Source organism: Pristiophorus japonicus, chromosome 31, assembly GCF_044704955.1.
Source record: "Pristiophorus japonicus isolate sPriJap1 chromosome 31, sPriJap1.hap1, whole genome shotgun sequence".
NCBI classification, from domain to species: domain Eukaryota; kingdom Metazoa; phylum Chordata; class Chondrichthyes; family Pristiophoridae; genus Pristiophorus; species Pristiophorus japonicus.
In genome coordinates, this window is record NC_092007.1 from 6,206,500 (window position 1) to 6,230,477 (window position 23,978).

Genomic DNA, 23,978 nt, shown 5'->3' on the forward strand with positions numbered 1-23,978 from the left:
GGTCTACAGGGCTGTAGTGATACCCGCCCTCCTGTATGGCTCAGAGACACGGACCATGTACAGTAGATACCTCAAGTCGCTGGAGAAATATCACCGACGATGTCTCCGCAAGATCCTACAAATCCCCCGGGAGGACAGAGGCACCAACGTTAGCGTCCTCGACCAGGCCCAACATCCCCAGCATCGAAGCACTGACCACACTCGACCAGCTCCGCTGGGCAGGGCCGCATTGTCCGCATGGCCACCAGACACGAGACTCCCAAAGCAAGCGCTCTACTCGGAACTCCCACACGGCAAGCGAGCCCCAGGTGGGCAGAGGAAACGTTACAAGGGACCACCCTCAAAGCCTCCCTGATAAAGTGCAACATCCCCACCGACACCTGGGAGTCCCTGGCCCAAAGACCAGTCCGCCCTCAGTGGAGGGAGTGCATCCGGGAGGGCGCTGAGCACCTCGAGTCTCGTCGCCGAGAGCGTGCAGAAACCAAGCGCAGGCAGCGGAAGGAGCGTGCGGCAAACCAGTCCCACCCTCCCCTTCCCTCAACCACTGTCTGTCCCACCTGTGACAGGGACTGTGATTCTCGTATTGGACTGTTCAGTCACCCGAGAACTCACTTTTAGAGCGGAAGCAAGTCTTCCTCGATTCGGAGGGACTGCGTATGATAATGATGATGATGATGATGATGACGTATAATTGTAAAAAGACATCTTTACTCTTATTCTCTCTGAATCCCTGTGTAACAAAAGCTAACATACTGTTTGCCTTCCGAGCTGCATGTGAATAAGGAAGCCGAGTTTTGGATGACCTCAAGTTTACACAGGGAGCCTTGTAATGTTTCTTACTGTTACCTTTGGGTTATAATGGGTGACTTTAATATGCACATAGATTGGGCTAACCAAACTGGAAGCAATACGGTGGAGGAGGATTTTCTGGAGTGCATAAGGGATGGTTTTTTAGACCAATATGTCGAGGAACCAACTAGGGGGGAGGCCATCTTAGACTGGGTGTTATGTAATGAGAAAGGATTAATTAGCAATCTCGTTGTGCGAGGCCCCTTGGGGAAGAGTGACCATAATATGGTGGAATTCTGCATTAGGATGGAGAATGAAACAGTTAATTCAGAGACCATGGTCCAGAACTTAAAGAAGGCTAACTTTGAAGGTATGAGGCGTGAATTGGCTGAGATGGATTGGCGAATGATACTTAAGGGGTTGACTGTGGATGGGCAATGGCAGACATTTAGAGACCGCATGGATGAACTACAACAATTGTACATTCCTGTCTGGCATAGAAATAAAAAAGGGAAGGTGGCTCAACCGTGGCTATCAAGGGAAATCAGGGATAGTATTAAAGCCAAGGAAGTGGCATACAAATTGGCCAGAAATAGCAGCGAACCTGGGGACTGGGAGAAATTTAGAACTCAGCAGAGGAGGACAAAGGGTTTGATTAGGGCAGGGAAAATGGAGTATGAGAAGAAGCTTGCAGGGAACATTAAGACGGATTGCAAAAGTTTCTATAGATATGTAAAGAGAAAAAGGTTAGTAAAGACAAATGTAGGTCCCCTGCAGTCAGAATCAGGGGAAGTCATAACGGGGAACAAAGAAATGGCGGACCAATTGAACAAGTACTTTGGTTCGGTATTCACGAAGGAGGACACGAACAACCTTCCGGTTATAAAAGGGGTCGGGGGGTCTAGTAAGGAGGAGGAACTGAGGGAAATCCTTATTAGCCGGGAAATTGTGTTGGGGAAATTGATGGGATTGAAGGCCGATAAATCCCCAGGGCCTGATGGACTGCATCCCAGAGTACTTAAGGAGGTGGCCTTGGAAATAGTGGATGCGTTGACAGTCATTTTCCAACATTCCATTGACTCTGGATCAGTTCCTATGGAGTGGAGGGTAGCCAATGTAACCCCACTTTTTAAAAAAGGAGGGAGAGAGAAAACAGGGAATTATAGACCGGTCAGCCTGACATCGGTAGTGGGTAAAATGATGGAATCAATTATTAAGGATGTCATAGCAGTGCATTTGGAAAGAGGTGACATGATAGGTCCAAGTCAGCATGGATTTGTGAAAGGGAAATCATGCTTGACAAATCTTCTGGAATTTTTTGAGGATGTTTCCAGTAGAGTGGATAAGGGAGAACCAGTTGATGTGGTATATTTGGACTTTCAGAAGGCGTTCGACAAGGTCCCACACAAGAGATTGATGTGCAAAGTTAGAGCACATGGGATTGGGGGTAGTGTACTGACATGGATTGAGAACTGGTTGTCAGACAGGAAGCAAAGAGTTGGAGTAAATGGGTACTTTTCAGAATGGCAGGCAGTGACTAGTGGGGTACCGCAAGGTTCTGTGCTGGGGCCCCAGCTGTTTACACTGTACATTAATGATTTAGATGAGGGGATTAAATGTAGTATCTCCAAATTTGCGGATGACACTAAGTTGGGTGGCAGTGTGAGCTGCGAGGAGGATGCTGTGAGGCTGCAGAGCGACTTGGATAGGTTAGGTGAGTGGGCAAATGCATGGCAGATGAAGTATAATGTGGATAAATGTGAGGTTATCCACTTTGGTGGTAAAAACAGAGAGACAGACTATTATCTGAATGGTGACAGATTAGGAAAAGGGGAGGTGCAAAGAGACCTGGGTGTCATGGTACATCAGTCATTGAAGGTTGGCATGCAGGTGCAGCAGGCGGTTAAGAAAGCAAATGGCATGTTGGCCTTCATAGCAAGGGGATTTGAGTACAGGGGCAGGGAGGTGTTGCTACAGTTGTACAGGGCATTGGTGAGGCCACACCTGGAGTATTGTGTACAGTTTTGGTCTCCTAACCTGAGGAAGGACATTCTTGCTATTGAGGGAGTGCAGCGAAGGTTCACCAGACTGATTCCCGGGATGGCGGGACTGACCTATCAAGAAAGACTGGATCAACTGGGCTTGTATTCACTGGAGTTCAGAAGAATGAGAGGGGACCTCATAGAAACATATAAAATTCTGACGGGGTTAGACAGGTTAGATGCAGGAAGAATGTTCCCAATGTTGGGGAAGTCCAGAACCAGGGGTCACAGTCTAAGGATAAGGGGTAAGCCATTTAGGACCGAGATGCGGAGGAACTTCTTCACCCAGAGAGTGGTGAACCTGTGGAATTCTCTACCACAGAAAGTTGTTGAGGCCAATTCATTAAATATATTCAAAAAGGAGTTAGATGAGGTCCTTACTGCTAGGGGGATCAAGGGGTATGGCGAGAAAGCAGGAATGGGGTACTGAAGTTGAATGTTCAGCCATGAACTCATTGAATGGCGGTGCAGGCTAGAAGGGCCGAATGGCCTACTCCTGCACCTATTTTCTATGTTTCTATGTTTCTACCTCTCTGAAGGAGACTTGCCAAAACATCTTTGTTGCCTCAAGTACAAATTGTAGAGGGACTAAGTATCCCACATTCTACCCGACGTAAATTAGAGCTCATCCAAAACTCGGCTGCCCCGTGTCCGAATTCACACCGAGTCCCACTCACCCATCACCCCCTGTGCTCACTGCCCCCGTGTCCGAACTCACACCGAGTCCCACTCACCCATCACCCCCTGTGCTCACTGCCCCGTGTCCGAACTCCCACCGAGTCCCTCTCACCCATCATCCCCTGTGCTCACTGCCCCGTGTCCTAACTCACACCAAGTCCCGCTCACCCATCACCCCCTGTGCTCACTGCCCCGTGTCCTAACTCACAGCCAGTCCCGCTCACCCATCACCCCCTGTGCTCACTGCCCCGTGTCCGAACTCACACCGAGTCCCACTCACCCATCACCCCCTGTGCTCACTGCCCCGTGTCCTAACTCGCACCGAGTCCCACTCACCCATCACCCCCTGTGCTCACTGCCCCGTGTCCTAACTCACACCCAGTCCCACTCACCCATCACCCCCTGTGCTCACTGCCCCGTGTCCTAACTCACACTGAGTCCCACTCACCCATCACCCCCTGTGCTCACTGCCCCGTGTCCTAACTCACACCGAGTCCCACTCACCCATCACCCTCTGTGCTCACTGCCCCGTGTCCTAACTCACACCGAGTCCCGCTCACCCATCACCCCCTGTGCTCACTGCCCCGTGTCCTAACTCACACCGAGTCCCACTCACCCATCACCCCCTGTGCTCACTGCCCCGTGTCCTAACTCGCACTGAGTCCCACTCACCCATCACCCCCTGTGCTCACTGCCCCGTGTCCTAACTCACACCAAGTCCCACTCACCCATCACCTCCTGTGCTCACTGCCCCGTGTCCTAACTCATACCAAGTCCCACTCACCCATCACCCCCTGTGCTCACTGCCCCGTGTCCTAACTCACACCAAGTCCCACTCACCCATCACCCCCTGTGCTCACTGCCCCGTGTCCTAACTCACACCAAGTCCCACTCACCCATCACCCCCTGTGCTCACTGCCCCGTGTCCTAACTCGCACTAAGTCCCGCTCACCCATCATCCCCTGTGCTCACTGCCCCGTGTCCTAACTCGCACCAAGTCCCGCTCACCCATCATCCCCTGTGCTCACTGCCCCGTGTCCTAACTCGCAACGAGTCCCACTCACCCATCACCCGCTGTGCTCACTGCCCCGTGTCCTAACTCACACCGAGTCCCGCTCACCCATCACCCCCTGTGCTCACTGCCCCGTGTCCTAACTCGCACTGAGTCCCGCTCACCCATCACCCCCTGTGCTCACTGCCCCGTGTCCTAACTCACACCAAGTCCCACTCACCCATCACCCTCTGTGCTCACTGCCCCGTGTCCTAACTCACACCAAGTCCCACTCACCCATCACCCCCTGTGCTCACTGCCCCGTGTCCTAACTCACACCAAGTCCCACTCACCCATCGCCCCCTGTGCTCACTGCCCCGTGTCCTAACTCACACCGAGTCCCGCTCACCCATCGCCACCTGTGCTCACTGCCCCGTGTCCTAACTCACACAAGTCCCGCTCACCCATCACCCCTTGTGCTCACTGCCCCGTGTCCTAACTCACACCAAGTCCCACTCACCCATCACCCCCTGTGCTCACTGCCCCGTGTCCTATCTCACACCAAGTCCCACTCACCCATCACCCCCTGTGCTCACTGCCCCGTGTCCTAACTCACACCAAGTCCCACTCACCCATCGCCCCCTGTGCTCACTGCCCCGTGTCCTAACTCACACCAAGTCCCACTCACCCATCACCCCCTGTGCTCACTGTCCCGTGTCCTAACTCACACCGAGTCCCACTCACCCATCACCCCTTGTGCTCACTGCCCCGTGTCCTAACTCACACCAAGTCCCACTCACCCATCACCCCCTGTGCTCACTGCCCCGTGTCCTAACTCACACCAAGTCCCACTCACCCATCGCCCCCTGTGCTCACTGCCCCGTGTCCTAACTCACACCGATTCCCGCTCACCCATCACCCCCTGTGCTCACTGCCCTGTGTCCTAACTCACACCGAGTCCCATTCACCCATCACCCCCTGTGCTCACTGCCCCGTGTCCAAATTCACACCGAGTCCCGCTCACCCATCACCCGCTGTGCTCACTGCCCTGTGTCCTAACTCACACCGAGTCCCACTCACCCATCACCCCCTGTGCTCACTGCCCCGTGTCCTAACTCACACCGAGTCCCACTCACCCATCACCCTCTGTGCTCACTGCCCCGTGTCCTAACTCACACCGAGTCCCACTCACCCATCACCCCCTGTGCACTCTGACCTACATTGGCTCCCAGTTAAGCAAAGCCTCGATTTCAAAATTCTCATCCTTGTTTACAAATCCCTCCATGACCCTCGCCCCTCCCTATCTCTGTAACCTCCTCCAGCCCCACAACCCCCCGAGATCTCTGCACTCCTCTAACTGCCCTCCTGACCATCCCTGATTATAATCGCTCCACCATCGTTGGCCGTGCCTTCTGTTGCCTGGGCCCCGAACTCTGGAACTCCCTCCCTAAACCTCTCCACCTCTCTACCTCTCTCTCAAAGGAGGACGTTCCTTAAATCCGACCTCTTTCCCTGCCCTAATTTCTGCTTAGGTGGCTTAATGTCAAATTTTCTGTCTCATAACACTCCTGTGAAGCGCCTTGGGATGTTTCACTATGTTAAAGGCACTATATAAATTCAGGTTGTTGTTATTATTTGTTTCCAGGTACAGCACTTATATATATATATCATTTTCAAGGTGGAAATAAATATAAATGATCATCAGCCGTGGCTCAGTTGGCAGCACACTCGCCTCTGAATCCGAAGGTTGTGGATTCACATCCCACTCCAAGGCTGAAACTCCCCGGCAGTACTGAGGGAGTGCCGCACTGTTGGAGGCAGTACTGAGGGAGCGCCGCACTGTCGGAGGGGCAGTACTGAGGGAGCGCCGCACTGTCGGAGAGGCAGTACTGACGGAGCTCCGCACTGTGGGAGGGGCAGTACTGAGGGAGAGCCACACTGTCGGAGGGGCAGTACTGAGGGAGAACCGTACTGTCGGAGGGGCAGTACTGAGGGAGCTCCGCACTGTCGGAGGGGGACTACTGAGGGAGTGCCGCACTGTCGGAGGGGCAGTACTGAGGGAGCGCCACACTGTCGGAGGGGCAGTACTGAGGGAATGCCGCACTGTCAGAGGGACATTACTGAGGGAATGCAATACTGTCGGAGGGGCAGTAATGGAGGAGCACCACATTGTCGGATAGGCAGTACTGAGGGAGCGCTGCACTGTTAGAGGGGCAGTACTGAGGGAGCGCTGCACTGTCTGAGGGGCAGTACTGAGGGAGTGCTGCACTGTCAGAGGGGCAGTACTGAGGGAGCGCCGCACTGTCAGAGGGGCAGTACTGAGGCAGCGCCGCACTGTCGGAGGGGCAGTACTGAGGGAGCTCCGCACTGTCGGAGGGGCAGTATTGAGGGAGCGCCGCACTGTCGGAGTGGCAGTACTGAGGGAGCGCCGCACTGTCGGAGGTGCAGTACTGAGGGAGTGCCGCACTGTCGGAGGGGCAGTACTGAGGGAGAACCGTACTGTCGGAGGGGCAGTACTGAGGGAGCTCTGCACTGTCGGAGGTGCAGTACTGAGGGAGTGCCACACTGTCGGAGGGGCAGTACTGAGGGAATGCTATACTGTCGGAGGGGCAGTAATGGGGGAGCACCACATTGTCGGAAAGGCAGTATTGAGGGAGCGCCGCACTTTCGGAGGGGCAGTGCTGAGGGAGCGCTGCACTGTTAGAGGGGCAGTACTGAGGGAGCGCTGCACTGTCTGAGGGGCAGTACTGAGGGAGTGCTGCACTGTTAGTGGGGCAGTACTGAGGGAGCGCTGCACTTTCGGAGGGGCAGTACTGAGGGAGTGCTGCACTGTTAGAGGGGCAGTACTGAGGGAGCGCTGCACTGTCAGAGGGGCAGTACTGAGGGAGCGCCGCACTGTCGGAGGGGCAGTACTGAAGGAGCGCAGCACTGTTAGAGGGGCAGTACTGAGGGAGCGCTGCACTGTCAGAGGGGCAGTACTGAGGGAGCGCCGCATTGTCAGAGGGGCAGTACTGAGGGAGCGCCGCACTGTCGGAGAGGCAGTACTGAGGGAGCTCCGCACTGTGGGAGGGGCAGTACTGAGGGAGAGCCACACTGTCGGAGGGGCAGTACTGAGGGAGAACCGTACTGTCGGAGGGGCAGTACTGAGGGAGCTCCGCACTGTCGGAGGGGGACTACTGAGGGAGTGCCGCACTGTCGGAGGGGCAGTACTGAGGGAGCGCCACACTGTCGGAGGGGCAGTACTGAGGGAATGCCGCACTGTCAGAGGGACATTACTGAGGGAATGCAATACTGTCGGAGGGGCAGTAATGGAGGAGCACCACATTGTCGGATAGGCAGTACTGAGGGAGCGCTGCACTGTTAGAGGGGCAGTACTGAGGGAGCGCTGCACTGTCTGAGGGGCAGTACTGAGGGAGTGCTGCACTGTCAGAGGGGCAGTACTGAGGGAGCGCCGCACTGTCAGAGGGGCAGTACTGAGGCAGCGCCGCACTGTCGGAGGGGCAGTACTGAGGGAGCTCCGCACTGTCGGAGGGGCAGTATTGAGGGAGCGCCGCACTGTCGGAGTGGCAGTACTGAGGGAGCGCCGCACTGTCGGAGGTGCAGTACTGAGGGAGTGCCGCACTGTCGGAGGGGCAGTACTGAGGGAGAACCGTACTGTCGGAGGGGCAGTACTGAGGGAGCTCTGCACTGTCGGAGGTGCAGTACTGAGGGAGTGCCACACTGTCGGAGGGGCAGTACTGAGGGAATGCTATACTGTCGGAGGGGCAGTAATGGGGGAGCACCACATTGTCGGAAAGGCAGTATTGAGAGAGCGCCGCACTTTCGGAGGGGCAGTGCTGAGGGAGCGCTGCACTGTTAGAGGGGCAGTACTGAGGGAGCGCTGCACTGTCTGAGGGGCAGTACTGAGGGAGTGCTGCACTGTTAGTGGGGCAGTACTGAGGGAGCGCTGCACTTTCGGAGGGGCAGTACTGAGGGAGTGCTGCACTGTTAGAGGGGCAGTACTGAGGGAGCGCTGCACTGTCAGAGGGGCAGTACTGAGGGAGCGCCGCACTGTCGGAGGGGCAGTACTGAGAGAGCTCCGCACCGTCGGAGGGGCAGTACTGAGGGAGCACCGCACCGTCGGAGGGGCAGTACTGAGGGAGCACCGCACCGTCGGAGGGGCAGTACTGAGGGAGCGCCGCACTGTCGGAGGGGCAGTACTGAGGGAGCGCCGCACTGTCGGAGGGGCAGTACTGAGGGAGCGCCGCACTGTCGGAGGGGCAGTACTGAGGGAGCGCCGCACTGTCGGAGGGGCAGTACTGAAGGTGTGTCGCACTGTCGGAGGGGCAGTACTGAGGGAGCTCCGCACTGTCGGAGGGGCAGTATTGAGGGAGCGCCGCACTGTCGGAGGGGCAGTACTGAGGGAGCGCCGCACTGTCGGAGGGGCAGTACTGAGGGAGAGCCACACTGTCGGAGGGGCAGTACTGAGGGAGAACCGTACTGTCGGAGGGGCAGTACTGAGGGAGCTCCGCACTGTCGGAGGGGGACTACTGAGGGAGTGCCGCACTGTCGGAGGGGCAGTACTGAGGGAGCGCCACACTGTCGGAGGGGCAGTACTGAGGGAATGCCGCACTGTCGGAGGGACATTACTGAGGGAATGCTATACTGTCGGAGGGGCAGTAATGGGGGAGCACCACATTGTCGGATAGGCAGTACTGAGGGAGCGCTGCACTGTCTGAGGGGCAGTACTGAGGGAGTGCTGCACTGTCAGAGGGGCAGTACTGAGGGAGCGCCGCACTGTCAGAGGGGCAGTACTGAGGGAGCGCCGCACTGTCAGAGGGGCAGTACTGAGGGAGTGCCGCACTGTCGGAGGGGCAGTACTGAGGGAGCGCCGCACTGTCGGAGGGGCAGTACTGAGGGAGCACCGCACTGTCGGAGGGGCAGTACTGAGGGAGCGCCACACTGTCGGAGGGGCAGTACTGAGGGAATGCTATACTGTCGGAGGGGCAGTAATGGGGGAGCTCCACATTGTCGGATAGGCAGTATTGAGGGAGCGCCGCACTTTCGGAGGGGCAGTGCTGAGGGAGCGCTGCACTGTTAGAGAGGCAGTACTGAGGGAGCGCTGCACTGTCTGAGGGGCAGTACTGAGGGAGTGCTGCACTGTCAGAGGGGCAGTACTGAGGGAGCGCCGCACTGTCGGAGGGTCAGTACTGAGGGAGCACCGCACTGTCGGAGGGGCAGTACTGAGGGAGTGCTGCACTGTCAGAGGGGCAGTACTGAGGGAGCGCCGCACTGTCGGAGTGGCAGTACTGAGGGAGCTCCGCACTGTCGGAGGGGCAGTACTGAGGGAGTGTCGCACTGTCGGAGGGGCAGTACTGAGGGAGCGCCGCACTGTCAGAGGGGCAGTACTGAGGGAGCGCCGCACTGTCGGAGTGGCAGTACTGAGGTAGCGCCGCACTGTCGGAGGGGCAGTACTGAGGGAGTGTCGCACTGTCGGAGGGGCAGTACTGAGGGAGCGCTGCATTCTCAGAGGGGCAGTGGTGAGGGAGCACCGCACTGTCGGAGGGGCAGTACTGAGGGAGCTCCGCACTGTCGGAGGGGCAGTATTGAGGGAGCGCCGCACTGTCGGAGGGGCAGTACTGAGGGAGAGCTGCACTGTCGGAGGTGCAGTACTGAGGGAGTGCCACACTGTCGGAGGGGCAGTACTGAGGGAGCGCTGCACTGTCAGAGGGGCAGTACTGAGGGAGCGCCGCACTGTCGGAGGGGCAGTACTGAGGGAGTGCTGCACTGTTAGAGGGGCAGTACTGAGGGAGCGCTGCACTGTCAGAGGGGCAGTACTGAGGGAGCGCCGCACTGTCAGAGGGGCAGTACTGAGGGAGCGCCGCACTGTCAGAGGGGCAGTACTGAGGGAGCGCCGCACTGTCGGAGTGCCAGTACTGAGGGAGTGCCGCACTGTCGGAGGGGCAGTACTGAGGGAGTGTCGCACTGTCGGAGGGGCAGTACTGAGGGAGCGCCGCACTGTCAGAGGGGCAGTACTGAGGGAGCACTGCATTCTCAGAGAGGCAGTGGTGAGGGAGCACCGCACTGTCGGAGTGGCAGTACTGAGGGAGCGCCGCACTGTCGGAGGGGCAGTACTGAGGGAGCTCCGCACTGTCGGAGGGGCAGTACTGAGGGAGCTCCACACTGTCGGAGGGGCAGTACTGAGGGAGCTCCGCACTGTCGGAGGGGCAGTACTGAGGGAGCTCCGCACTGTCGGAGGGCGGTACTGAGGGAGCGCCGCACTGTCGGAGGGTACGTACTGAGGGAGAACCTTACTGTCGGAGGGGCAGTACTGAGGGAGCTCCGCACTGTCGGAGGGGCAGTATTGAGCGAGCGCCGCACTGTCGGAGGTGCAGTACTGAGGGAGTGCCACACCGTCGGAGGGGCAGTACTGAGGGAGCGCTGCACTGTCGGAGGTGGACTACTGAGGGAGTGCCGCACTGTCGGAGGGGCAGTACTGAGGGAGCGCTGCACTGTCTGAGGGGCAGTACTGAGGGAGTGCTGCACTGTTAGAGGGTCAGTACTGAGGGAGCGCTGCACTGTCGGAGGGGCAGTACTGAGGGAGCGCTGCACTGTCGGAGGGGCAGTACTGAAGGAGCGCAGCACTGTCGGAGAGGCAGTACTGAGGGAGCGCCGCACTGTCGGAGGGGTAGTACTGAGGGAGTGCCGCACTGTCGGAGAGGCAGTACTGAGGGAGTGCTGGACTGTCGGAGAGGCAGTACTGAGGGAGTGCTGCACTGTTGGAGGGGCAGTACTGAGGGAGCTCCGCACTGTCGGAGAGGCAGTACTGAGGGAGTGCTGCACTGTCGGAGGGGCAGTACTGATGGAGTGCCGCACTGTCGGAGGGGTAGTACTGAGGGAGTGCCGCACTGTCGGAGAGGCAGTACTGAGGGAGTGCTGCACTGTTGGAGGGGCAGTACTGAGGGAGCTCCGCACTGTCGGAGAGGCAGTACTGAGGGAGTGCTGCACTGTCGGAGAGGCAGTACTGAGGGAGTGCTGCACTGTCAGAGGGGCAGTGCTGAGGGAGTGCGGCACTGTCGCAGGGGCAGTACTGAGGGAGTGCCACACTGTCGGAGGGGCAGTACTGAGGGAGAACCGTACTGTCGGAGGGGCAGTACTGAAGGAGCTCCGCACTGTCGGAGGGGGACTACTGAGGGAGTGCCGCACTGTCGGAGGGGCAGTACTGAGGGAGCTCCGCACTGTCGGAGGGGCAGTACTGAGGGAGCTCCGCACTGTCGGAGAGGCAGTACTGAGGGAGCACCGCACTGTCGGAGAGGCAGTACTGAGGGAGTGCTGCACTGTCAGAGGGGCAGTACTGAGGGAGTGCCGCACTGTCAGAAGTGCTGTCTTTTGGATGAGACGTTAAACCGAGGCCCCGTCTGCTCTCTCAGGTGGACGTAAAATATCCCACGGCACTATTTCGTAGAAGAGCAGGGGGAGTTCTCCCTGGTGTCCTGGGGCCAATATTTATCCCTCAATTGACATAACAAAAACAAATGACCTGGTCATTATCGCATTGCCGTGTGTGGGAGCTTGCTGTGCGCAAATTGGCTGCCGCGTTTCCCACAATACAACAGTGACCGCACTCCAAAAGGTATTTCATTGGCTGCAAAGAGCTTTGAGACGTCCGGTGGTTGTGAAAGGCGCTATTTAAATGCAAGTCTTTTTTTCTTCCTATTTGTGGTGTATTATCTGAGCCCTTCATGCCTTTTACATACTTCAATAGCTTGTGACTATGACGAAATTAAAGTCATTGCAATAGCAGAATTGAAAGTGTTGTCACTTCCAAACCATGGGACGTGTTGCTACTAAATACAGATATAATATCTGGGGCAGAGACAATGTGGTTGTTTCAGGAGCAGAAGTGCTCTGCGATACAGTCACCACAACAATAGCAACCTGCATTTATAAAGCGCCTTTAACATTGCAAGGCACTTCACAGGAGCAAATCTCAAACAGAATTTGACCCCGAGCCACATGAGGAGATATTGGGGCAGGGGACCTGAAGCTGGTTCGAAGAGGTCGGTATTGAGGCAAAGGCAAAAGCTACTGAAATCTGAAACGATAAGACAGAGAACGCTGGAAATACTCAGCCTTGGAGCGAGAGGCAGGGTTAACCTTTCAGCTCTGTGACGTTTGGTCAGAACTGGAAAACGTCCGAGGTGTGACAGGGTGCGGAGGCAGGGAAAGGAGGGGAGGGGAGGGAAGATCTGTGATCGGGTGGAGGGCAGGAGAGATTAAATGACAAAAAGGATTGGCAAAGGGGCAGGTAATGAAATAAAAGGTGGGTGTGGAGCAGGTGTAAATGGGAATGGCAGAACCATCAACAACTGCCTTCCGAAAACATGAGGAGCGAGGTTATGATCTGAAATTGTTGAACTCGATGTTGAGTGCAGAAGGCTGAAAAATATCCCTGTGGCAGGAATTGTAAAATAAGGGCAGTGAGAGCAAGTGAATGAAACCCGTTCCCAGAAACTCCAAGGCCAGTTGTTCTGTATTACCTTTTGCTTATCGCAAACCTTTTGTGTGGCTGTGAATAACTTTGCTGCATTAATGTCTGTGGTTACAAACAAGGTTATTGTCCCCACATAGTTCACATCTTCCTGACCATTGGCAACAGTCCAGTGTATATTTCTCCACCCAGACTTCTATATGTGAGGGGGCTACATGGTGTCCGCTGGCCAACCCAAGGCGTGCCGCACCTGCGGGAAGGCAGGCCATGTGGCGGCAAGCTGCAAGACCGTCATCTGCCGAAACTGCAAGAACCAGGGCCACCAGACAAAGGACTGTAAGGTGACCAAGTGCTGCAACCTTTGTGGTCTGGCTGGGGCACCTTTACAAAAACTGCCCCAAGCGCAACCTCAGCTATGGGCAGGCAGCAAAGCACATTGCAGCAGAGGAGGAGGAAGCTGAGGAACACAACGCTCCAGAGGAGACCCACACCCTCCCCCCCCCCCGACCAACGCCCCCCGTGGACTCGGGACAAGACGGTGAGGAAGAGAACCCTGCTACCGCGAGCTGCGAGACACCAGCAGCCAGCAGCGAACCTCTTCCCCCAGCGCACCGAGTCCAGCAACGATGAGACAGCGGACGGTGAAGCGGGGTGGCAGACAGGCGAAAAAAAGGCCCGCAAGCGCAAGGGGAAGAGGCGAGCAAGGGCCCCGAGGGAAAGGACAGGGAAGAGGCGGCCAACAAGCTCGGCAGAAACCAGCGGCGGCAGCTCGCCTGATGAGGAAAGGCGCCATCGCCTAAAGAAGAGTCAATACGCCACCCCACGGCCACAGGCGACCGGGAGCAGCGAAGGGCCCAACACAGCCCTGCTCCGGGAACCCGGGAGCAGCGAAGGGCCCAACACAGCCCTGCTCCGGGAACCCGGGAGCAGCGAAGGGCCCAACACAGCCCTGCTCCGGGAACCCGGGAGCAGCGAAGGGCCCAGCGCACACGAGCTCCGGGAACCCGGGAGCAGCGAAGGGCCCAACACAGCCCTGCTCCGGGAACCCGGGAGCAGCGAAGGGCCCAACACAGCCCTGCTCCGGGAACCCGGGAGCAGCGAAGGGCCCAGCGCACACGAGCTCCGGGAACCCGGGAGCAGCGAAGGGCCCAGCGCACACGAGCTCCGGGAACCCGGGAGCAGCGAAGGGCCCAGCGCACACGAGCTCCGGGAACCCGGGAGCAGCGAAGGGCCCAGCGCACACGAGCTCCGGGACACCGGGAGCAGCGAAGGGCCCAGCGCACACGAGCTCCGGGAACCCGGGAGCAGCGAAGGGCCCAACACAGCCCTGCTCCGGGAACCCAGGAGCAGCGAAGTGACCAACACAGCCCTGCCCCGGGAACCCGGGAGCAGCGAAGGGCCCAGCGCACACGAGCTCCGGGACACCGGGAGCGAAGGAGTGACCAACGCAGACCAGCTCCGGGATAGCGGGAGCGAAGGAGTGACCAACGCAGGCCAGCTCCGGGATAGCGGGAGCGAAGGAGTGACCAACGCAGACCAGCTCCGGGATAGCGGGAGCGAAGGAGTGACCAACGCAGACCAGCTCCGGGATAGCGGGAGCGAAGGAGTGACCAACGCAGACCAGCTCCGGGATAGCGGGAGCGAAGGAGTGACCAACGTAGACCAGCTCCGGGATAGCGGGAGCGAAGGAGTGACCAACGCAGGCCAGCTCCTGGATAGCGGGAGCGAAGGAGTGACCAACGCAGCCCTCTCCGGGAACCCGGGAGCAGCGAAGGGCCCAGCGCACACGAGCTCCGGGAACCCGGGAGCAGCGAAGGGCCCAGCGCACACGAGCTCCGGGAACCCGGGAGCAGCGAAGGGCCCAGCGCACACGAGCTCCGGGAACCCGGGAGCAGCGAAGGGCCCAGCGCACACGAGCTCCGGGAACCCGGGAGCAGCGAAGGGCCCAACACAGCCCTGCTCCGGGAACCCGGGAGCAGCGAAGGGCCCAACACAGCCCTGCTCCGGGAACCCGGGAGCAGCGAAGGGCCCAACACAGCCCTGCTCCGGGAACCCGGGAGCAGCGAAGGGCCCAACACAGCCCTGCTCCGGGAACCCGGGAGCAGCGAAGGGCCCAACACAGCCCTGCTCCGGGAACCCGGGAGCAGCGAAGGGCCCAGCGCACACGAGCTCCGGGAACCCGGGAGCAGCGAAGGGCCCAGCGCACACGAGCTCCGGGACACCGGGAGCGAAGGAGTGGCCAACGCAGACCAGCTCCGGGATAGCGGGAGCGAAGGAGTGACCAACGCAGACCAGCTCCGGGATAGCGGGAGCGAAGGAGTGACCAACGCAGACCAGCTCCGGGATAGCGGGAGCGAAGGAGTGACCAACGCAGACCAGCTCCGGGATAGCGGGAGCGAAGGAGTGACCAACGCAGACCAGCTCCGGGATAGCGGGAGCGAAGGAGTGACCAACGCAGACCAGCTCCAGGATAGCGGGAGCGAAGGAGCGGCCAACGCAGACCAGCTCCAGGATAGCGGGAGCGAAGGAGTGACCAACGCAGACCAGCTCCGGGATAGCGGGAGCGAAGGAGTGGCCAACGCAGACCAGCTCCGGGATAGCGGGAGCAGCGAAGTGCACAGCACACCCCACCTCTGGAATACCGGGAGCCAGGCAGCGATGGAAACACACCAGCTCGACACCGCCGCGACTGAGGAAAAGAGGGAACCACCAACACCAGGCGAGGACTGTGCAGAGAACATTGCGGACTTAAGCACAGAACTGCAGCAGTCCCCTGGTCAAAACCCCCCCACAGCAGAGGACGATGATCACGCCACCCCAGGTGTAGTAGATGTTGATGTTGATAGTAATAACTTACACATGCTGGAAATGGCCATTGAGCAGTTGTCTGAACTTGAAAACGATGTATCTGAAATGTAATGTTTGTAAATGTAAAAAATAGCTTTAAAATGGATTTAAAAATTGCTAGTATTAACGTGCGTAGCGTGAAATCGACTACGTGATGTGTTTCCACCTTGGGGGACCTCGCCAAGGTCAAAGCGGACCTGCTGTTCTTGCAGGAGTGCGGTCTGTCGCACTCCAGCAGTTACCGGCAGTGGTCACGATGGTGGGCCCATGGACCATCCATATGGTCAGGAGGCAACGACAGACAGGCTTCCGGCCTGGGCATTCTGCTGCGGGGAGACCACCTCACCATCACCGAAGTTAAGGAGTTGGTGGGCGGCCGCCTCCTCGTAGCAGACGTAATGTACAAAAACTCCCCTCTCAGGTTAATTAACGTGTATGCCTCGCCTCTCAGAAGCGAGCGGCTGTCCCTCTTCCAGCAGCTCCCACTGCTGCTGGCAACGTCCAGGCTGGTCATTCTGGGCGGTGACTTCAACTGCATCATCGATGCGGCTGGACGATCCAGCAGAGCCGACAGCAAGCTGGGCACCACGTCCAGACTCCTGATGGACGCAGTAAAAGACGCCAAGCTGAGCGACGTCTTCAGCAACCCTGCAGACGGAGCACCGCGCAGATACACTGGTCGAGACCAGACGGGTCCGTCCGTTCCAGAATAGACTTCCTGTTTGTGTCCCACACGCTCAAGGTCAGATCCACCGACGTCACGCCGGTGTTCTTCTCTGACCACTGCCTCCTACTGGCCGACTGTCGCCCACAGGAAAACCAGAAAGTTGGCAGAGGGATATGGAAGCTCAACGTGAAACTGTTGACTCCGGAAAACGTGGAGGAACTCAAGAGGGATTACAAAGGTTGGAGAACCGTAAAACCCCTCTGCGATTCCCCGATGCACTGGTGGGAAACAATCAAGACGAACATCAAGAGGTTCTTCATCCTCAAAGGTGTTCAGGAGGCGAGAGGGAGACAGAGGGAATTGTCCCAACTCCAGACGAATATGCAAAACCTGCTCCTGCTGCAGTCGATGGGGGTCGATGTCGCGGAGGAACTCGAAGAGGTGAAGGGCCAGCAAGCCTCGCTCTTTGCCTCAGAGTCCTCCAAAATCATCTTCCGATCCAGAGTCCGCTCCGTCGAGCAGGATGAGACGTGTTCGCGTTTCTTCTTCCAGAAGGTACACAGGGGGAGCTCTGTGATCACCAGCCTAAAGGAAGAAGACGGTTCTGTGACGTCTTCGCAGCCTGACACGCTGAGGATCAGCAAATCCTTCTATGCCAGGCTGTACGACGTCAAGCCCACAGACCGAGCGGCCTCCCAGTCTTTCCTGTCGTCTATTTCGGAGTTCTTAGACGACAGCGAGCCGGAGAGTCTGGACCACCCGCTAACCCTGGACGAGCTGACAAAGACCGTCCGGTCCTTCGAGACGAGTAAAACTCCCGGAAGCGACGGCTTACCGGTCGAGTTGTACTCGGCTCTGTGGGACTGGATAGGCCCGGACCTGCTGGAAGTGTACGGGGGTATGTTTCTGGCCGGCAGCATGTCAGAATCGATGAGGAAAGGCATCATCACCCTCATCTACAAGCAGAAGGGGGAGAGGGAGGAAATCAAAAACTGGCGGCCCATTTCGCTGGTCAATGTGGACTATAAGATCCTGTCAAAGGTCATCGCCAACAGGGTCAAGTCTGCTCTGGAGCTGGTGATTCACCCGGACCAGACCTGCGCTGTACCTGGCAGGAAGGTCTCTGATAGCCTCGCGCTACTCAGAGATACGATCGCCTACGTGCGGGACAGGAGGGTGGACACCTGCTTAATCAGCTTAGACCAGGAGAAGGCCTTTGACAGGATATCGCACACGTACCTGATGGACATGCTCTCCAAAATGGGGTTTGGGGAGGGTATCCGCAATTGGATCCAACTGCTCTACACAGACATTAGTAGCACAGTTCTAATCAACGGGTGGGGAAACTGAAAGCTTTCCGATCAGATCTGGAGTCAGGCAAGGCTGTCCCCTCTCCTCTGTCTTGTTTGTGTGTTGTATCGAGCCCTTTGCCGGGTCCATCAGAAAGGATGCGGGCATTAGAGGGGTGACGATCCCAGGCAGCGGAGGCGCTCAGGTCAAGACCTCCCTGTACATGGACGATGTCGCCATCTTTTGCTCAGATCCGCAGTCGGTCCGCAGATTGCTCACAATCTGCGACCAGTTTGAACTGGCCTCGGGAGCAAAGGTCAATCGCAGCAAGAGCGAGGCCATGTTCTTTGGCAACTGGACCGACCGATCCTTTATACCCTTCACCGTTAAGCCAGATTACCTGAAGGTGTTGGGAATATGGTTCAGAGCGGACGGGGCGTGCGCCAAAAACTGGGATGAGGGTATCGCCAAGGTCAGACAGAAACTGGGATGGTGGAAGATGCGCTCCCTCTCCATGGCAGGAAAGAACCTGGTCATCAGGAGCGAGGTGCTCTCGGTGTTGCTACACGTGGCACAGGTCTGGCCCATCTCTCGCTCCTGTGCCGCGGCAGTCACCCGGGCCGTCTTCCACTTTGTCTGGAGGTCCAAAATGGACCGTGTCCGCAGAGACACGATGTACAAATCTCTGGACAGTGGAGGAAAGGACGTTCTGAACGTGGCCCTCATCCTGATGGCCACCTTTGTGTGCGGCTGCATCAAGCTGTGCACAGACCCCCGGTACGCAAACACCAAGTGTCACTAGGTGCTGAGGTTCTACCTGTCCCCGGTGTTGAGAAGGATGGGTCTGGCCACGCTGCCGCGAAACACCCCCACCAGTTGGACCATGCCTGTCCACCTGTCCTTCGTGGGAAAGTTCCTCACAAGAAACCCCTTTGACCACAAGACCATAAAGCAGTGGTCAGCACGTAAGGTCCTGGACGCCCTACAAAAGAAGGAGATGGTGGACCCTGTCGGGTGGTTCCCTGAGCGGACTGTCGAACTTATTTGGCAGAACGTCTCATCGCCAGAGCTTTCACACAAGCACCAAGACGTAACTTGGTTGGCGGTGAGGGGGGCCCTACCCGTCAGAGTGTTCATGCACAGCCGACGTCTCAGCAGCACGGCACGGTGCCCCCGGGCCGGCTGCGGGGCGGACGAGACTGTCACCCATCTCCTTCAGGATTGCGCCTTCGCAAGGCAGGTCTGGAAGGAGATGCAGTGGTTGCTGTCGAGGTTCATCCCGAGCAGCTCCGTAACACAGGACTCTGTGCTCTACGGGCTGTTCCCAGGGACACACACCGAGACAGACATCACCTGCTGCTGGAGGGCCATCAACTCGGTCAAAGACGCCCTTTGGTCTTGCCGAAACTTGCTGGTCTTCCAGAGCAAGGAGATGTCCACGTCTGCGTGTTGCAGACTGGCGCAATACAAGATCCAGGACTACGTGCTGAGGGACGCACTGAAAATTGGTGCAGACGCCGCAAAGGCACGGTGGGGAAGGGCCACAGTTTAAAGCCCTTCTGCCACGGGAAACCCCGGGGATGGAATCAGTATAAAACTCCCCTCGGGCTGTACTTGTAACTTCCTTTTTGTGTACATGGAGCACCAAATCTGTAAACACCTATGTAGTACCATGTACAATGCAAGGTATGTTACGAAATGCATGTTTGAAAAGAAAAATATAAATGTACCGTCACCCATTCTGGGCACTGTATAGTGACACATGAAACGTAATTTGTGTGAATGTACTACAATGTATCCCGTTTATTGGACCGAATTGCACTTGAACTGAAACCCAGATATAGTGTATGGGATTGCTGACTGCAGCTAAATGTACTGAAATGCCTCTGAATGTACTGTACAGATTTTTTTATGAATAAAGTATATTTTGAAATAAAAAAACAAGATGAGCAAAAGGTAATACAGAACGGCTGGCCTTGGAGTTTCTGGGAACGGGTTTCATTCACTTGCTCTCACTGCCCTTATTTTACAATTCCTGCCGCAGGGATATTTTTCAGCCTTCTGCACTCAACAATTTCAGATCATAACCTCGCTCCTCATGTTTTCGGAAGGCAGTTGTTGATGGTTCTGCCATTCCCATTTACACCTGCTCCAGACCCACCTTTTATTTCATTACCTGCCCCTTTGCCAATCCCTTTTGTCATTTAATCTCTCCTGCCCTCCACCCGATCACAGATCTTCCCTCCCCTCCCCTCCTTTCCCTGCCTCCGCACCCTGTCACACCTCGGACGTTTTCCAGTTCTGACCAAACGTCACAGAGCTGAAAGGTTAACCCTGCCTCTCGCTCCAAGGCTGAGTATTTCCAGCGTTCTCTGTCTTATCGTTTCAGATTTCAGTAGCTTTTGCCTTTGCCTCAATACCGACCTCTTCAACCCAGCTTCAGGTCCCCTGCCCCAATATCTCCTCATGTGGCTCGGGGTCAAATTCTGTTTGAGAATTGCTCCTGTGAAGTGCCTTGCAATGTTAAAGGCGCTTTATAAATGCAGGTTGCTATTGTTGTGGTGACTGTATCGCAGAGCACTTCTGCTCCTGAAACAACCACATTGTCTCTGCCCCAGATATTATATCTGTATTTAGTAGCAACACGTCCCATGGTTTGGAAGTGACAACACTTTCAATTCTGCTATTGCAATGACTTTAATTTCGTCATAGTCACAAGCTACTGAAGTATGTAAAAGGCATGAAGGGCTCAGATAATACACCACAAATAGGAAGAAAAAAAGACTTGCATTTAAATAGCGCCTTTCACAACCACCGGACGTCTCAAAGCTCTTTGCAGCCAATGAAATACCTTTTGGAGTGCGGTCACTGTTGTATTGTGGGAAACGCGGCAGCCAATTTGCGCACAGCAAGCTCCCACACACGGCAATGCGATAATGACCAGGTCATTTGTTTTTGTTATGTCAATTGAGGGATAAATATTGGCCCCAGGACACCGGGGAGAACTCCCCCTGCTCTTCTACGAAATAGAGCCGTGGGATATTTTGCATCCACCAGAGAGAGCAGACGGGGCCTCGGTTTAACGTCTCATCCAAAAGACAGCACTTCTGACAGTGCAGTGCTCCCTCAGTACTGCCCCTCTGACAGTGCAGTGCTCCCTCAGTACTGCCCCTCCGACAGTGCGGTGCTCCCTCAGTACTGCCCCACCGACAGTGCAGTGCTCCCTCAGTACTGCCTCTCCGACAGTGCAGTGCTCCCTCAGTACTGCCCCTCCGACAGTGCGGCGCTCCCTCAGTACTGCCTCTCCGACAGTGCGGTGCTCCCTCAGTACTGCTCCGACAGTGCGGCGCTCCCTCAGCACTGCCCCTCCGACAGTGCGGCGCTCCCTCAGCACTGCCCCTCCGACAGTGCGGCGCTCCCTCAGCACTGCCCCTCCGACAGTGCGGCGCTCCCTCAGCACTGCCCCTCCGACAGTGCGGCGCTCCCTCAGCACTGCCCCTCCGACAGTGCGGCGCTCCCTCAGCACTGCCCCTCCGACAGTGCGGCGCTCCCTCAGCACTGCCCCTCCGACAGTGCGGCGCTCCCTCAGCACTGCCCCTCCGACAGTGCGGCGCTCCCTCAGCACTGCCCCTCCGACAGTGCGGCGCTCCCTCAGAACTGCCCCTCCGACAGTGCGGCGCTCCCTCAGCACTGCCCCTCCGACAGTGCGGCGCTCCCTCAGCACTGCCCCTCCGACAGTGCGGCGCTCCCTCAGCACTGCCCCTCCGACAGTGCGGCGCTCCCTCAGCACTGCCCCTCCGACAGTGCGGCGCTCCCTCAGCACTGCCCCTCCGACAGTGCGGCGCTCCCTCAGAACTGCCCCTCCGACAGTGCGGCGCTCCCTCAGCACTGCCCCTCCGACAGTGCGGCGCTCCCTCAGCACTGCCCCTCCGACAGTGCGGCGCTCCCTCAGCACTGCCCCTCCGACAGTGCGGCGCTCCCTCAGCACTGCCCCTCCGACAGTGCGGCGCTCCCTCAGCACTGCCCCTCCGACAGTGCGGCGCTCCCTCAGCACTGCCCCTCCGACAGTGCGGCGCTCCCTCAGCACTGCCCCTCCGACAGTGCGGCGCTCCCTCAGCACTGCCCCTCCGACAGTGCGGCGCTCCCTCAGCACTGCCCCTCCGACATTGCGGCGCTCCCTCAGCACTGCACTGGGAGTATCAGCCTCGACTTATGTGCTCGAGTCCCTGGAGTGGGACTTGAACCCACAACCTTGTGACCCAGAGGCGAGAGTGCTACCTACTGAGCCACAGCTGACCCTGACGTATATCATAAAGGCTTTGATCGGATCACCCGTCAACCTTCTAAATTCTAGGGAGCACCACCCCAACTTGTGTGGTCTCTGCTCCGAACTTAACTCGCCGTGTGTCTCTCCTCCTGAGTTGATGGGCCGCTGAAAAGGGAAGTGGGGTGGTGGGTTTCAGTGCGAATTGGCTGAGGTCGCAGCAGAGGGAATCTTCGTGTCTGCGTGCCTCTCACTCCTGAAACGCCCCTCACGAGTATATCGTTGAGCCTGAGTAATCACCGATAATATTGACAGAATAGCCACCAGCGCCCGTGTTGCGGAGTACCTCCTGTGCTGATCCGGGTCAGCAGAACCTACCTGTCGACACAGCCAGCACGCAAAGCAAAACGGGGGCGGTGAAACTCATTGCAGGCGCTCCGTGCACTGGAATTGCAACCGTTGAAACGTTCTTCCTCCGATGCCGGGATTTACCCCGCCCCTGCCCCTTGGCCGGCAGACGCTAAGCGGTTAGGCTGCGGATGCGTATGAATTACGCTCGGATAAAATTACGGAGGGACTGAGCAGCCAGAGGAAGACAGCACCCATCCGATTGCGGCCCAGAACTCTCGAGCTGTTGGCTGTGCTTCAATCCCAATCTCCGTGAAAGGCGGGCATGCGGCAGGACAGAACCAGGACTCTCGTCCCCATGGAATTACTGACCGGCGCTGCTCATGGGGAGCTCCTCCATGCTAACTCCTTGTGGAGCGCTCGCTCACGGTCCCCTGCCTGCTCCTTCCCAACAATGATGCACCCAGAGCGCAGAGGCGCATCTGATTGCGGATAATTTGAACATCGGCCAGCAGCCAGTGCCCCACAACCGGCCCTGAGACAACAAATGGAGAAGTGGCCGGTTCCCTTTTCCATGGGAAACGGAAATGATTTCAGACATCAAACCAAGTTGCGACGTTCCGACACGAAAGCTGATTCAACAATATTCCACACTGAGCAGGACCCCAGCTCATTACAGGAGGACAGAAGAATATGGAGCAGGAGTCGGCCATTCGGCCCCTCGAGCCTGCTCCGCCATTCAATACGATCATGGGCTGATCATCGGCCTCAACTCCACCTTCCCGCCCGATCCCTCGATTCCCCTCGTGTGCAAAAATCTAGCAATCTCAGCTTCGAATATATTCAGGGACTCAGCCTCCACAGCCCTCTGAGAATCGCAAAGATTCACCCCCCCCTCTGAGTGAAGAAATTCCTCCTCATCTCAGTCCTCAATGGCCGACCCCTTATCCTGAGACTGTGTGACCCCTGGTTCGTGACTCCCCAGCCCCGGGGGGGAAACACCCTCCCTGTATCTACCCTGTCAAACCCTGTGAGAATGTTGTATGTTTCAATGAGATCACCTCTCATTCTTCTAAACACTAGAGAATATCGGCCTAGTCTGCTCAATCTCTCCTCATAGGATAAGCCCCACTCCCCCTCACAGGAATCAGTCTGGTGCACCTTTGTTGCACTCCCTATAAGGCAAGTATATCTTTCTAAACCCCAGGGAGTACAGGCCCATTCTACTCAATCTCTTATCATAAGACAGCCCTCTGATCCCAGGAATCAGTCCGGTGAACCTTCGTTGCACTGCCTCCAAAGCAAATATATCCTTCCTCTGATACGGAGACCCAAACTGTGCACAGTGCTCCAGGTGTGGTCTCACCAAGACCCTGTACAGTTGTAGCAAGACTTCCTTACTGTTATACTCCAACCCCCTTTGTAATAAAGGCCAACATGTCATTTGCCTTCCTCATTGCTTGCTGTACCTGCAAATCTCGCGTTCTGTGTCTCTTGCACAAGGTCACACAAATCTCCCTGAACACCAACATTTTAAAGGTTTCTTACCATTGAAAAAATATTCAGTTTTTCTATTCTTCCGACCATACATG

General features: G+C 57.1%; 1 protein-coding gene across 3 annotated transcripts in view; it reads right to left on the reverse strand.

Moving 5' to 3' along the window:
* Nucleotides 1-22,921, reverse strand: part of LOC139240425 (nectin-1-like) — a 42,388-nt gene extending 19,467 nt beyond the window's left edge. For 2 of the 3 annotated variants that reach the window (XM_070868942.1, XM_070868940.1), the window contains exon 1: nt 22,417-22,921. In XM_070868942.1, the coding sequence (XP_070725043.1) occupies nt 22,417-22,465 (49 nt within the window). In that variant the 5' untranslated portion in view covers nt 22,466-22,921. The remainder of the gene's footprint in view (nt 1-22,416) is intronic. The other variant, XM_070868941.1, reaches the window with a different exon arrangement.
* Between the last annotated feature and the right edge of the window lie 1,057 nt (nt 22,922-23,978).